The 15,792-nt window shown below is 40.8% G+C and overlaps 1 protein-coding gene across 1 annotated transcript; it reads left to right on the top strand.

Annotated features, from left to right (window-relative positions):
• Positions 1-7,356: 7,356 nt before the first annotated feature.
• On the top strand, positions 7,357-11,904 carry LOC135487952 (ras-related protein Rab-10-like). The gene is made up of 6 exons (XM_064772260.1): positions 7,357-7,489; positions 8,041-8,101; positions 8,549-8,687; positions 9,044-9,133; positions 9,583-9,690; positions 10,355-11,904. The coding sequence occupies exons 1-6, from the start codon at positions 7,465-7,467 to the stop codon at positions 10,433-10,435; spliced, it is 504 nt and encodes a 167-aa protein (XP_064628330.1). The 5' UTR covers positions 7,357-7,464; the 3' UTR covers positions 10,436-11,904.
• Positions 11,905-15,792: the final 3,888 nt, after the last annotated feature.

The following is a 15,792-nucleotide window of genomic DNA, read 5'->3' as shown; positions in this document are numbered from 1 at the left end:
ATACTGATGTATTAATTCATGATCTCTTTATTGCGTCGACTAATCCGCCTCCTCTTTGTCCCTTTATTTTCGTATTCATTTTAACATGTATTTCTTATACAAACAAACTGGTGAATTCCCAATGCATTTTTTAAAGACGTTCTTGCAAATGCAATGAGACGGTAGTGCACCATATCTCTTCTGGATGTGCCCTCCCCTTCATAGCTCGCCATGTTGCCTGAGAGTGTACCATATCTTTGCTGGATGTGCCGTGCCCCTTCACTATGCGTAGGCCTACTCAGTCTAACCTAGATGTCTACTCTCCCAACGTAGTGCACCATGTTTCTACTGGGTGGGCCTTGTCTCCACTCTTAGGAAAAATGTGACCTGGCCCATACCTGGCTGCCCAAGGTCAGTGAGCCACCCTGGGCCGAGCCTGGTCCTGACCTGGCTATATTGATGTATTTTTGGTGGCACGTTCTGCATGGATCTACAACAACATCGAAAGGCCTTTGGGCTTATCATTGTGTCTGACCTAATAAAACCATTCAATCAGTGCCAAAGACCAATCACAAGAATCGGGGCCAATATCCATTAACTATTAACTGTGCCCGGTCAGCCAAACTTAGAAAGGCAATGAAAAGTGGACATATATAACAGCTCGCCTTATATACTTTTGATAATAGCTAGATCCGACCTATAAATTTGATTATCAAAGCCTGTTCGAATGTTTTTCTGAAAGTGACCTGATTACAAAACGGAAGGTTCGAAGGTAGATCCTAGCGGAGGTGACGCTCGAGAAAACTGGATAAATCCTCAAGTTAAGCATGGCCTGAACTCCTTTTTCCTGTTTACGTTCGAGGGACATTCATAGGATGACGGGCTAGGAGAGCGCTTTACATTTACAGTTTCTGCGTTCGTCTTTTACTGGTGCGAAATAATGAAATAACAGTCCAAAGGAAATAGTAAATACGTGGAACTTTTTGACAGTCGCCCGGATGTTCATTTAAGACTGTCTGAGTCCTAACAGGAGCTCGCTGACCGGGAACTGCCGACCAACAGCAGTGCCCGGTCCTTCGTGCCCGCGGTGACTGAACAAGGAGTGAATCTGAGGAAGGACCATTGCGGCTCAGCGTATACATAAGTGTCTCCGAGTGCATCAGGAGGAGACACTATAAAGTGGTCAACAAAGGTCGGCGCTGCTTCGTCCAGAGATGTGCCAACGACCATAACGTCCCATCCGAGGAAGGACATTTCGCCCCCTGTCTGGTGTGAGCTAACCTGACGTCTGCGTGTGCGACCCGTCTGGAGAAATGTAGCAATAAAGGTGTGTTACGTTTGTCTCCCACGAAGATACGACCAGATCGACAACTAAAATAATATGCACATTCCACCCTTTTCAAGTAAATTGATTTGATTTGGTCGAATTTATTTCACCGTAGGGCCATCACCATGTGGTCTGCTGATATTTTATTTGGAAATGACATGGATGAGCTGCTGGTCTTGACCACGCCCACCTATCGCCCCCGGAAACACAAGAGTATCTGTCAGTTTCTCGTGACTTCAAGACTAGCCAATTCTCCCGAAATGGATCCACCAGAAAGACTAAAGAAAACGTGTCCGCAGCGACAGTATTTCTACGGAAACAAAGAGGCGAAGCATTCGAAGGCTTTGCTAAATGCTCTGTATTCACGCGACTGTGACTATCTCCACACGCTTTTGAAAGATGGCGTGAATCCAAACTTGAATTTGATGAATTATGAGACAATGGGCGTTATGACTGCACTCCATATTGCCATAGAGATGGCCAATATGGAGATGGTGGAAGAACTCATCAACAGCGGTGCCGACTTGAATGTTGTTGACGGAGACGGCCGGAGTCCCATTGATATCGCTTGCAAGGTGAAAGACCAACGTTTCGTAAGGCTCCTCGTGGACCGTGGCTGCTCTGTAGAGAATGCGGACACAAGGATAATATGTCTCGGGATGGCGTTCCACCATCTGATCCACGGGCAGACCCGCGGGGACGACCTGCGCCTGACCATCAAGGAGCTGCTGGACACCGGACTAATTCGCGGCTGGAATGGCATCAACGACTCTGTAGCCTACGTCAACCATGTTTACCACCGCGATAGGCAAATCTTCGGTTACCTTTTCCAAGCGGCGCATGAAGTCCGAGACCTCGGATTCATGGTCAGCTCTCAAGAAGTTATGAGACGCCGGAAGGACCAAGAGACGATCGACTACCTTGTACGGCACGGATACCTAGAGACGCATCAGAAGACAGTTTCGTCCCAGGCCCAGGTGGACCTGGACACTCGCGTGTGCGGCGTGTCCTCACTCCAGGGCTTGTGCCGCGTTGAAATCAGACGACATCTCCGCGCTTTCCCGGGAAAGATCTCATCTCGAATCCAACAGTTAGAAATACCAAAAACATTGAAGGAATATATCGATTTTCTGGACTTGCCCGCTAATCAAGACACTTTCCAATACTTGGGGAAATGGATGAAACCGTCTGTCTTTACCCCAGCAAGTGGTCATTCCAACTGTCATCAAACTTATTGAAGTGGTAGGTTTAAACCATCTGCATTGAAAAATTATGGGAGAGTGGTAAAACTGAAATCAATCCTGTAATCAATACTTGGAAGAGTGGTAAACTGAAGCCTTGAAAGAGTGGTAAACTGAAGCCATCTGTAATCAATACTTGGAAGAGTGGTAAACTGAAACCTTGGAAGAGTGGTTAACTGAAGCCATCTGTAATCAATACTTGGAAGAGTGGGAAACTGAAACCTTGGAAGAGTGGTAAACTGAAGCCATCTGTAATCAATACTTGGAAGAGTGGGAAACTGAAACCTTGGAAGAGTGGTAAACTGAAGCCATCTGTAATCAATACTTGGAAGAGTGGGAAACTGAAAAGATCTGTAATCAATAGGGGTGGAAGGGGTGGTATCCAGTTTGATTAAAACTTTTTTATATTACACTGATCGGAAAAAATACGTATTTCATAAACCATCAAATAATGTGTTCATGACCTGATTAAGTTACGACATGTGATTTATGATCTATATTTCTAACGTACTTCTGAACAGATTATACACAATTATTTATCTATGATTTAAATATTGTCCTATTTTCGAACCATTTGTTCATCCCTTGGCCCATTCTTAACACGAATGTCATTGAAGAACAATGTTTGCTTGGGTTAGTGATAGGTAATACAGTCAGAACTTCGATGTTTTTCAGGGAAATGATTTCACTTAAACGTTTTCCGTCCGGTCGCCGCCGCGGTAAAAACGTCCGCGGGCATTTGGTAGTGCAAATTATATAATATACAGGAAACATCATAATAATGATGGGCAGCGACACTGCCTTCTGACCAGTACTGCCCTCGCAATAAAATTTAAGTTCAATTTAGTGGTGGTGCTTTAACGGAAGTCCCCGGTACTTTAAATCCACCTTTATTGAACATTAACAGATTAATGCCATATCATAACAATCGATATCATCCCGCCGGGATCACGAACTTTCCTAATCAATAACAACACTTGGCAACCATACAGAATTATTGAAAAGCTGGGTGGAAATGTGTGGTTGACTCCCATTAGCCGTCCGATACCTGACGTGCCATTTCAATGAAGACCATACCTTTAGTAATGGGTCAATTTCATCCACGGCTGGTGAGAGTAAACGACCGTTAAATGAAGTTTGCTTTCTCGCACTCAGATGCTCTTATCAGCTGAGCGCCAGGCCCTTGGGCTTCTAGTTTCTCCCGACTTCGGTGTCTGTTCACAGTCAAATACTCTGGTTCTATTTAGCCCCTTGAACAGTTTAAATGGCGCACACGAGTGACTAAATCCAGGACCAACACCCGGCACTAACACTGGAAGTGTCAGTAACACTAGACTAATGTCACTCATAGTATAGTTTCTGTAGCCTATAGCTAACCATCTCATAACGATTCTCAAAGATCAATCGTTTTGATAATGCTGTGTTCGCCCCCGAGAATGCGAATTTCGAGTTCAACAAATTATCATTCACAATAGGTCTGTCAACTCTAATACATCACTGTGCGCTTATAGCTTTCACTGAAAAATACACCCACGGTTCCCATCCACCTTTTAAAGAGTTTCGTGTACCGTACATGATTTTCTCTCGCATGTGTTGGAAATAAAACTATTATTGTACGGTAACCGATCAATAATGATCTCAAAACAGTTATTGGTTGACCCATGTATGTAAGAGAGAGGTAATAGCATACTGCACTACCAGTTCAATTCTCAATGCAACTTATAAATTACACCAGTAATAAGTTGGCAGAACAAGCGGCATTAATGAGAAATCTACTCATAGGCATGCAGATTTTAGAATTGATTTTCCAACAGGAGCGGTAGCTGGATTATATGCTTTAAACAAGGGATCAGTGATGTTGTGAAGCCGATGGGCAGCTACCTATACAAGGCTATTAAAGTATGACTCGCGGACTTTGGATGAGGGAAAATGTCTTTCCCAAGGACAACCATGATTCCCCTTCCCTTTTCAGGCTCTGGAAGTAAACTGTGGATAATTGCACATGGACGATCATAGTTTGGTTTTCAAGGCTTTGAAGGTGAACTGTGGATAGTTGCATACGGTAGTCTGGTCTCCTAGACTTCCAAAGAGAATAGTGGATAGTTGCTGCCGACGGAAGAATATTCTGGTTTTCCATGCTTTCAGAGGGAACTGTTAACAGTTCGTCGTTGACATCCGTACAACCAAGGGGGATAAGTTATGGAATGAGAAACGATAAGGTACTTTATTTTGTAACAGCGATAGTTTTCACAAAGATGAATCAGACATCGGCGACCGTGTATAAGAAAACGGACTCGAATCATTTCATTATATTCCATCCATGTATTAACTTTAAAGTTTCACCAAAATGAGTGAGACTTCTAAACCAACTCCTGTGTCAACAGTACCACCAACCAGTGGGGTCGGATTTTACCCTTATTCATCTACAGTCATACGATTCCACGATTTCGTCATCTACTTCAGCGGCTGCTTCATTTTCATTGTGATTGTGATTGGTCTAATAGGAAACCTTGTCTCAATCGTCATTTTCATCAAACTTCGCCGAAAAGTCATTTTTTCGACATTTTATTTCCTTTACCTGGCCGTGTTGGATTCATTGACTCTAAGTACTGGTATACAGTTATGGCTGGACGACGGCGCGTACGCGATGATTGGTCCTGAGATGCCTATATGGGAGGCTGCGTCTTCGAAACATTGTGTCGTCATCATGTACGCTTGGACTGCGTTTGGTCTCATGTCATCGTGGACCGTGGTCATGTTTTGTTTGGACAGAACCCTGACTATTTGGAAGGCTCTGTGGATGGCAAAAGTACCATACCTCAAGAAGATTGTGCTCGCCGTCGTGATAGGTTGTTCTTTTGTCTTAGCGTTAGGGGTGGTTCCCCTGGTGGAACTTGAACCAATCAGCGAAAGACAGCCAGGACGTCTCGTATGCCGGACAAAAATATATGCTGCATGGCATTTGGGGATTTCAATTGTCTCGATTGTTTTATTCTACTGTATTCTTCCCATTTTGAGTTTGATCTGTATCGACATCGTATTGGTTTATGGCCTATACAAGCGCGATCACGGTCTAGAAACTGACCCGAACATCATGAAGGCAAAGCGATACTATGACTGGCAGGTTGCCATGACGCTGTTTGCGATTTCTACGCTATACGTCGTAACCATGGTGCCATACTGTGTTGCCACGACAACCTATCTTGTTGACGAATATTACGACTGGCGAGATAGAAATCACAACTATAAACTATTCATGTTGGACATCCTGGAGTTTTCTCAAAAGTTATGTTACATCTGTTACAGTTTAAAATTCGTTATTTATCTATTTTCACTTGATTTTTATCGGATTGAATGGGTTAACATGATGATGTGTTGCTGCCCCGGCAAAGTGTCCACCAAGAAACCGGGCGCGTATGGTCTTTACGTGGTGAACATTGAGGAGAATGGAGTCTCACGTCAGGGACGGTTCACATCAGGAGAAGAACTTGCGTCCGATGACGACGGCTCCAACACACAAACAACCAGGACAACTTTGTAGAGACGAGGGAGTTCAAAGGGGCTCTTATGCCTCAATATGGAAGTGGACCAGCTATTACGCCTCACCACCAGCAGGGGCGCCAGATTCTCCCCGAGTGTATATGATAATGCAGATTATGGAATTATATATCATACTTAACATCACATAGAAAACGATTGGCTTCTCGGGTTACGTGTTTGCGCTACCCCGCCTGTGTCGTCACAACCAACAAAATCACGGACAACCTCAGGACAAAACATGTTGTTGGTCCATCGCAATCGATCACATGATAACGACATGGGAGGAAACCTCATTAGGTGTGACCGTCACTCTTTTGCAGGGCAATAGGCCTATTCCATCTTTACGCCATGTTGTGTACAGTTTTGGTCTGAATATAAAAATAATTTATCTTCATGTAAATAAATGATTTTGATCTTAAATTGAATCAATCAGACTCGTTTCGTTGACTTACCAGACTTGGCGTTACAAAGCCTAAAATCAAAAATGGCCTCAGTTTTGTACATTCCGGACACAATAAACCGGCCTCGTCCCTCACCCTATGAGCAGTGGAACCTCCCTTAGCGGACACCTCTCTATTAAGGACAACCTCTCTATTCAGGACACTAGTATTGTCCCAAAGTGTTTGTTTCCATTCAATTTGACCTCTCTAATCAGGACACCTCTCTATTAAGGACAGCACTTGTCGGTCCCAAGGGTGTCCTTAATAGAGAGGTTATATAGTACATGGTTCCTAACCGATCCAGACAGCTTTCCTTGGTACCACTGTTGTGAGTTTGGTAGGCCAATGAATTGGAGATGACGAAATGGACTGCCTCGAGAACCTTAGTTTCAGTCTAGTTTCATCATGGTGGAAATAAAAATCTGGAGAGGGATGTAGACGATCCGCAACGTGATGTACGTGTACATCCTAATTTTCTGCTTTTTGGCTCTCCAATGTTGTGGCAGGACATATTGAAAACCCCTGGTAGAGGATGCACTACAATTCATCGACAGATAATTGTGTTCAATCAAAATCACCCTCAGTTTGCCACCAAACCTGCGCATGAAAACACCCGACCAAATAATGCATACAACACATAAACTGGCCCAAAAACTGTCTTGCCTATACATGTATCCCTTTACTGGCCCCGTTAATAGAACGGAATTCCCGCACTGTTCCTTTAATTGAACAGTGGGATTTCTGCACTATTCCTTTAATTGAGCAGGGAATTCCCAGATTCAAAACGAGGCTACAAGGGCTTCCCTAGTCGTCAGTTCTGTCAGTCATGTCAAGTGCCAAGCAAGAAAGCTATGATTATACCTTCAAATTACTTATTTTGGGTGATATAAATGTCGGAAAGACTTGTGTATTGTATAGATTTTGTGATGGAGTCTACATGGACCGATATATGTCGACTGTCGGTAAGGAACTTTGTAGAAAACAGGGTTGTTACGTTTCGTCTGGGTTGAACCGGCTTGGCCAGCCTTTTGTTCAATTGTTGTGTTTCTCTTGTTTCATGACCATCATGGCCCCACCGTATGTTGACTATGGTGATTAGTAAATACCCGATAGCATTTCATTCAGGAAGAAGCTCCAACTGGTCATCATGATCTGACTGCATGCTCTTTGCTACTCTGTTTGTAGGCCCCTAACTGATATAGTCACCAGAGCGACATGTTAAAGCAGACTGAGAAGTGGACTGTATAGATCTGGACTTACTTGGTTTAATGGTGGCTTAGAAATAGCATGAAATATTTCTAACCAGGCTGTCTCTCCAATCCACAGACAATCAGTTAACAGGTGGTCCAGCTAGATGGCTCCTATGTACATGATGTATGGCATGCTAAGCTCGAGAACTGCTCAATGCTCAATCACTGAATCAGGTCTATGTTTTTACAGTCTACGTTTGGGTGTGTGATAGGGCCCAAATTGCATCTGGCGTTTTAAATAGACTTCTATTCTTTATTTCAAGGTATTGATTACAAAACAAAAATAATTGAAGTTGATGGGAAGATGGTTAGGCTGGAGATCTGGTAAGTTTAGAACTTGCCATAAGGAAAACAACACGCCTGCGAGGGCTGAATAAGGGGGCCTAGACTGACCCTTGTATTCACCCATTGAGGATATTGATTAAGACAAGATTAGGACCCAGTAAAAATTACCAAAGCTTGCTTTTGTTAACCTCTCTTCTGGTTTGTAATCAAGGATACATTACCACAGTTAAAGCTGCAGATTAGGTTGGAGACTTTGTAGAAAAAGCAAGGAAAATAATTCATTTCAAGGTGAAAATTGGGAAAAGGTTGAAGGGGAAGAGTATGGTGAATACATGAGTCACCAGATGCCACACATTTGCCAAAGAGCTTGTACACACATGGATTGTTGAGAGAAATTAAGAGATGATGCTTAATCTTGAGAAGAAATCGTGTGTTTCACAACCCATTGTCAACAATGAATATCATATTTCATGTTTGATATTTCAGGGATACAGCTGGCCAGGAGCGGTACCGGACCCTGACAGCATCCTACTACCGAGGAGCGATGGGGATATTACTGCTCTACGATATAACGTGCCTGGCATCCTTCAACAGCTTGTCTAATTGGTATGAGAATATCAAAGATGTACGTATATGGTGTTTAAATTCAGTGGCAAAATGTGTGTTTTTGACAAGACAGCTGTTTGAAAGAATTGTGAGAAGAAACAAGTCACTTCTATAACTGGCAAAAAAACTTTTCATGTGAGTTGGCAGAGATTAAAATCTGTTCTTGAACCTTGATTGGTACCAAAGATATCCATGGTTTTGTTAAAAATTGATAATTGCACAACAAGCTTATATCTTTACAGCAAAATGCTGGATCTTTTTGAGTAGTTTCAGTTTTTGTTTTGACTTCAAATAACTGTTGTAAGTGCATGTGTAAGTTGTTGTCTGGATTAGGATAATCTGATACTTTGATGATTATATCGTGTTTGCCCGCAGAATGCAGCAGAGGATGTGGTGGTCATGCTTGGCGGCTCAAAGGCAGATCAGGAAACTCAGCGAGAGGTCGAACAAGATAGAGCAGTAAAGGTGAGACATTTCTGACTATGGTCATCTATAAAAGGAACCTGAGTACAGCAAGCCAGACATTCACTCATTGAGCACCACAGGCAGAAGTTCTCACTGTGCATCAGCCTTATGCAATATGGTGCTGTGCTTTAGTAAGCTAACTGGGTGAGTCTTTTGCTGCTAGTGATTCCCTGGCTAACCTGGATCTGCACTCCTGCAAATACTGGTGTGTCAAATTAACAGCACACGTACAGACGGTCACCTCTGATTCATGATGCAAAAAAAAGAGATGAAGAGTTTTGATTGTGCATGATTTCTGTGTGCCGCAGGCATATCAACATCTTCATCCTGTAGTTGAGTAGGTAACTCTGTAAACAAAGTAAGTCTCTTGGCTTAAAAATGTTCTTCTTCAGTATTTATTATTGCCAAAATTGCTAATATAAAACATGTTGCCTTGTCTCTCGTTGCAGTTTGCTGAATATCATGGTATGGAGCATTCCAACCTGTGTGCGAAAACCAATCTGAACATAGACACTGCTTTCAAATGCATTGCCGAGCAGATGTTAAGGAAGAAGACAGTAAGTTAGGCACTTTTTCTTCTTCAAAACACTCTGCTGGTCGCCTCTTAGTGCATCTTATAGCCGAGGGGTCACTTTCAAGGCTCAATAAGTCACATTTTACCAGTTTATCAGTTGCCCACTGACAGACGATCCGTAAATGCTTTTGCTTGCCTGTTAAGTCAATAGATATTTATTCAGGGACAACTGTACAACCTAAACTGGCTGTCCATTCTCTCAGCATTGCACCCTGATTGTCTGATCCCAATGTTATTAATACAGTTACAATGAACTGGCTGTCCATTCTCTCAGCATTACACCCTGATTGTCTGATCCCAATGTTATTAATACAGTTACAATGAACTGGCTGTCCATTCTCTCAGCATTACACCCTGATTGTCTGATCCCAATGTTATTAATACAGTTACAATGAACTGGCTGTCCATTCTCTCAGCATTACACCCTGATTGTCTGATCCCAATGTTATTAATACAGTTACAATGAACTGGCTGTCCATTCTCTCAGCATTACACCCTGATTGCCTGATCCCAATGTTATTAATACAGTTACAATGAACTGGCTGTCCATTCTCTCAGCATTACACCCTGATTGTCTGATCCCAATGTTATTAATACAGTTACAATCACAATGAACATAATGTAACTAAAATTATTGACTTTTTCAGGCGTCAGTTGTCGTTGAAAACAAACCAAACATCAGAGTGCCACCCTCAAAACCAGCTGAAAAACTATGGTGTTCCTGTTGACGATAGTCAATTTTATTCTTCTGCCACTAGTCTGTTTTATCAAGGTATTTCATTACTCAAGAAATCTATGCATGCTTGCCCGAGACTTGTTCCAGTTCTTGTAGTGATAGCCATCCTGTTGTGATGTCGGCAGCTGAGATGAGGAAGCTCCCTATCAAACACAGCCAAAAGTTCCCATCATAGAGTCACTGATGAGTTATTGTACATGAATTTGTGATGATTATCACAAATCACACCAGGAATGATGGCCTATTGTATTCCTTTGTATTCAAGAGATCTTATCATTGCTTTTACTCTTGTTAAGATGATTTTATGCTTTTGTATAAGAGGTTCCATTAGATTCCTCGACGATGTCAGTTGCTTTGTTCTATGTGAAACTAAAACTGACTTTAATTTGTTTGAGCGACAACCTGTTGATATTTGGCCTTGCAATAAAAGTATGATGACGGAGCCAGTTTTCGCGGGTCTTATCACTAAGTGCCGATTTACTAGCTTTCAACGATTGCACACACGCAAAAGCTTACTTTTACCAAAGTTGAGATCAATAACAAAATATCTTGGGTGCTGCGTGGATGTTTTAAGCGTGAATTAATCTTGAAATCGCTCACTGAAAGATCGATGCAGACCAAAACAAATCCGAAGCGGCTCCCCCATTTTCGCGGGTAATGCGCATGCGCGTCTACGGTGGCCCAGAAGGCTTCAATTCATCAATTAAGAGTGCCAAGATATCAGTCAGGTAAACGGGCATGTTGTGCCGTTATAATGGGATGGGTATCTAGAGTGAATTAATCTATAACTCCCTATAATGGAAACGAAGTGACGCGCGAGAAAACGGGAAAAAACGGGATTTCGCGAAATTGGGGATGACTCGAAATTGGGGAGCAGCACTGCATGCATTTAGTGTGTAAAACAGTCATTGGCTTTAGCTTAAAAGGATACGCCTTTCTCGTGTTCATTGTATTAACTGGCCACTCAGGAAAATAGAACTTTACAATGCCGCAGTACAGTTATTATGAACTCTACACTACTGTAAGTAAGATAAACCGGAATGGCGTAACCTCGGAGTATATTCTGTGACAAGAAGGGTTACAAAATCTGTCTCTCTTGACAATCATTTTTTGGTATTTTCAGTCAAAATCTGTTCTTAATTAGCACTTTTTAATTCTGCACTTGGTATGTGTACAGTTAAGAGGAAGTAACATTATTTCCTCATGGTATGGCACCATAATGTGTACTCTTATAATTTGACATGGATGAGGTTGTTGTTAATTTGATAAACATTCATACAGATAATCTACTAGATTGCTTCATCATTTCATCCATTGAGTGTCTGTCATGTTATATCTGCCTGTACACTCAGCGTAGCCTTGTTGTCTTCATAAACTGTGTTCATCATTTTAGATATTCTTCATATCCCGTGTTTTTCTGTAATATCAGGTTTTAGACTTGCCAAACATAGTAATATATGTGCTGTACACTTTATTGTAGAATATACATTTCAAAACAGCTAATTGTTGAGTCTTTTTGTGCATTTTGTCTTTTATAGTCAAATGTGATTGAGCTACAAACATGGTCCAATGATCACTTATATCAGAATTCTGAGAAACACCAGAGAGACAATGAAGTGTGTCATGAACAGCAGGGACGATTCACAATGTCACAACCAGGAGAGACAATGGGTGATATGAATAAAAACTAGCAAATGCTTTTACTTCAATTTTGTACAGAAAGGCCTAGTGTAAACGTACAAGGAGTTTTAGAAAAAAGCATTTGCTCGTCTTTATTCATATCACCCAATAAACGGTGTCACAACCAGGAGAGAATGTAAACAATGTCACAACCAGGAGAGACTGTAAACAATGTCACAACCAGGAGAGACAATAAACAGTGTTTCACAACCACGAGAGACTGTAAACGGTATCATGATTAACAGCCTCATAAGCAGGAGAGACAATGAACACTATCACAACCAGGCAGCACAATAAACTGTCAAAAACCACCGTCCCTTCTGACCAGGAGAACCTCGCTTTACCTGGGTCAGGTGCCCAATGCCAGGGGCACAGATGAGAGCCTCCCTCCGATCGGGAAAAGTGAGTAGCTGTGATTAACTCCTCCCTAACCATGTCGGAGTCAAGTCTGAAGATCAGCCACAAAACCATTTTAAAAGCAAGCTTGTTTCAACAGAAGAACAAATTACTTTTTTTTCAGAACTTTTATTTAAGCTGCCTCTTATTACACTGTATACGTTGTAAATACATTCATTGTCCTCTAAAAACTGCGGACTAGCACCAAGAAATAAACGCTATTTGTAAATATAACTTCTATAAATAACATACATGTGCATGTACAAGATGACCATCATTGAATGTGCATTTTGGCTGATCTCCATTGTGCTATAAATCCTAGAGAAGTCGGACACCAGCTGTGGCTTCAAACTGCCAAGACAGTGCAGAAGAAACTCATGTTTTGTCTGAGAGCTTTAACTATGATTTTGACCAGTATCCAATTCAACATGGTTACACTTGCAGTTTTCATTGTGAGAAACACCTGGGTTCACTGGTTTAATGAAAACTTCCACCATTCGTTTTCATATCAAGTTTTGTCTGAGAGCTTTAACTATGATTTGACCAGTATCCAATTCAACATGGTTACACTTGCAGTTTTCATTGTGAGAAACACCTAGGTTCACTGGTTTACTGAAAACTTCCAGCATTCGTTTTCATATCAAGTTTTGTCTGAGAGCTTTAACTATGATTTTGACCAGTATCCAATTCAACATAGTTACACTTGCAGTTTTCATTGTGAGAAACACCTAGGTTCACTGGTTTACTGAAAACTTCCAGCATTCGTTTTCATATCAAGTTTTGTCTGAGAGCTTTAACTATGATTTTGACCAGTATGCAATTCAACATGGTTACACTTGCAGTTTTCATTGTGAGAAACACCTAGGTTCACTGGTTTACTGAAAACTTCCAGCATTCGTTTTCATATCAAGTTTTGTCTGAGAGCTTTAACTATGATTTTGACCAGTATCCAATTCAACATGGTTACACTTGCAGTCTTCATTGTGAGAAACACCTTGGTTCACTGGTTTACTGAAAACTTCCACCATTCGTTTTCATATCAAGTTTTGTCTGAGAGCTTTAACTATGATTTTGACCAGTATCCAATTCAACATGGTTACACTTGCAGTTTTCATTGTGAGAAACACCTAGGTTCACTGGTTTACTGAAAACTTCCAGCATTCGTTTTCATATCAAGTTTTGTCTGAGAGCTTTAACTATGATTTTGACCAGTATCCAATTCAACATGGTTACACTTGCAGTTTTCATTGTGAGAAACACCTAGGTTCACTGGTTTACTGAAAACTTCCAGCATTCGTTTTCATATCAAGTTTTGTCTGAGAGCTTTAACTATGATTTTGACCAGTATCCAATTCAACATGGTTACACTTGCAGTTTCCATTGTGAGAAACACCTAGGTTCACTGGTTTACTGAAAACTTCCAGCATTCGTTTTCATATCAAGTTTTGTCTGAGAGCTTTAACTATGTGAATTGTTTTTGACCAGTATCCAATTCAACATGGTTACACTTGCAGTTTTCATTGAGAGAAACACCTAGGTTCACTGGTTTACTGAAAACTTCCAGCATTCGTTTTCATATCAAGTTTTGTCTGAGAGCTTTAACTATGATTTTGACCAGTATCCAATTCAACATGGTTACACTTGCAGTTTTCATTGTGAGAAACACCTAGGTTCACTGGTTTACTGAAAACTTCCAGCATTCGTTTTCATATCAAGTTTTGTCTGAGAGCTTTAACTATGATTTTGACCAGTATCCAATTCAACATGGTTACACTTGCAGTTTTCATTGTGAGAAACACCTAGGTTCACTGGTTTACTGAAAACTTCCAGCATTCGTTTTCATATCAAGTTTTGTCTGAGAGCTTTACCTATGTGAATTGATTTTGACCAGTATCCAATTCAACATGGTTACACTTGCAGTTTTCATTGTGAGAAACACCTAGGTTCACTGGTTTACTGAAAACTTCCAGCATTCGTTTTCATATCAAGTTTTGTCTGAGAGCTTTAACTATAATTTTGACCAATATCCAATTCAACATGGTTACACTTGCAGTTTTCATTGTGAGAAACACCTAGGTTCACTGGTTTACTGAAAACTTCCAGCATTCGTTTTCATATCAAGTTTTGTCTGAGAGCTTTAACTATGATTTTGACCAGTATCCAATTCAACATGGTTACACTTGCAGTTTTCATTGTGAGAAACACCTAGGTTCACTGGTTTACTGAAAACTTCCAGCATTTGTTTTCATATCAAGTTTTGTCTGAGAGCTTTAACTATGATTTTGACCAGTATCCAATTCAACATGGTTACACTTGAAGTTTTCATTGTGAGAAACACCTAGGTTCACTGGTTTACTGAAAACTTCCAGCATTCGTTTTCATAGCAAGTTTTGTCTGAGAGCTTTAACTATGATTTTGACCAATATACAATTCTACATGGGTACACTTGCAGTTTTCATTGTGAGAAACACCTAGGTTCACTGGTTTACTGAAAACTTCCAGCATTCGTTTTCATATCAAGTTTTGTCTGAGAGCTTTACCTATGTGAATTGATTTTGACCAGTATCCAATTCAACATGGTTACACTTGCAGTTTTCATTGTGAGAAACACCTAGGTTCACTGGTTTACTGAAAACTTCCAGCATTCGTTTTCATATCAAGTTTTGTCTGAGAGCTTTAACTATGATTTTGACCAGTATCCAATTCAACATGGTTACACTTGCAGTTTTCATTGTGAGAAACACCTAGGTTCACTGGTTTACTGAAAACTTCCAGCATTCGTTTTCATATCGGGGAAAACTTACAATTCACTTATTTCATTTTAATCAATCCCAGGATTCCTTGTTTCTGGAAAAACTCACAGCGTACTCATTTAGATCAAAATAGACGTCTGACTGGCTGCCAGAAATGAAACGTCATCATATGATTCCTCAATTGCTGTGCTTCTAAGTCACGATAAGGACCTTGCATAAATTCACATTATTTTTTATATCATTATTTTCTAATTACTTAAATTTCTTCATCTGTTCGTTATGTTGATTTAGTATCCTCGTGAAATATCGATAAATTTGTTAGTTAGATTACTCATTCATATTGTTATTCTAGTTCTGAATATAAAAACTGAAATTATTCATAAATTAGTAATGATGACGTCTTATTCAAAGCAACCAATCAAAATTTGATATAAAAAACTGTTCAGTGACAAATCCTGTCTCTGCCAACTGAAACAACAGGAAATTAAGTATTTTAGTACTATGTGCTGTAGCTGGGAGA

This window comes from Lineus longissimus, chromosome 5 (assembly GCF_910592395.1).
Source record: "Lineus longissimus chromosome 5, tnLinLong1.2, whole genome shotgun sequence".
NCBI classification, from domain to species: Eukaryota; Metazoa; Nemertea; class Pilidiophora; order Heteronemertea; family Lineidae; genus Lineus; species Lineus longissimus.
The sequence above is the reverse complement of the archived record's forward strand: the minus strand, read 5'-3'. Positions and strand labels throughout refer to the sequence as shown.

Bases quoted from the DNA above. Each gene is read 5' to 3' on its own strand.
- LOC135487952 (XM_064772260.1), top strand. From the start codon at position 7,465: ATGGACCGATATATGTCGACTGTCG. The intron at 9,134-9,582 runs GTGAGACATTTC...CTCTCGTTGCAG, and splicing joins AACAAGATAGAGCAGTAAAG to TTTGCTGAATATCATGGTAT. The intron at 9,691-10,354 runs GTAAGTTAGGCA...TGACTTTTTCAG, and splicing joins AGATGTTAAGGAAGAAGACA to GCGTCAGTTGTCGTTGAAAA.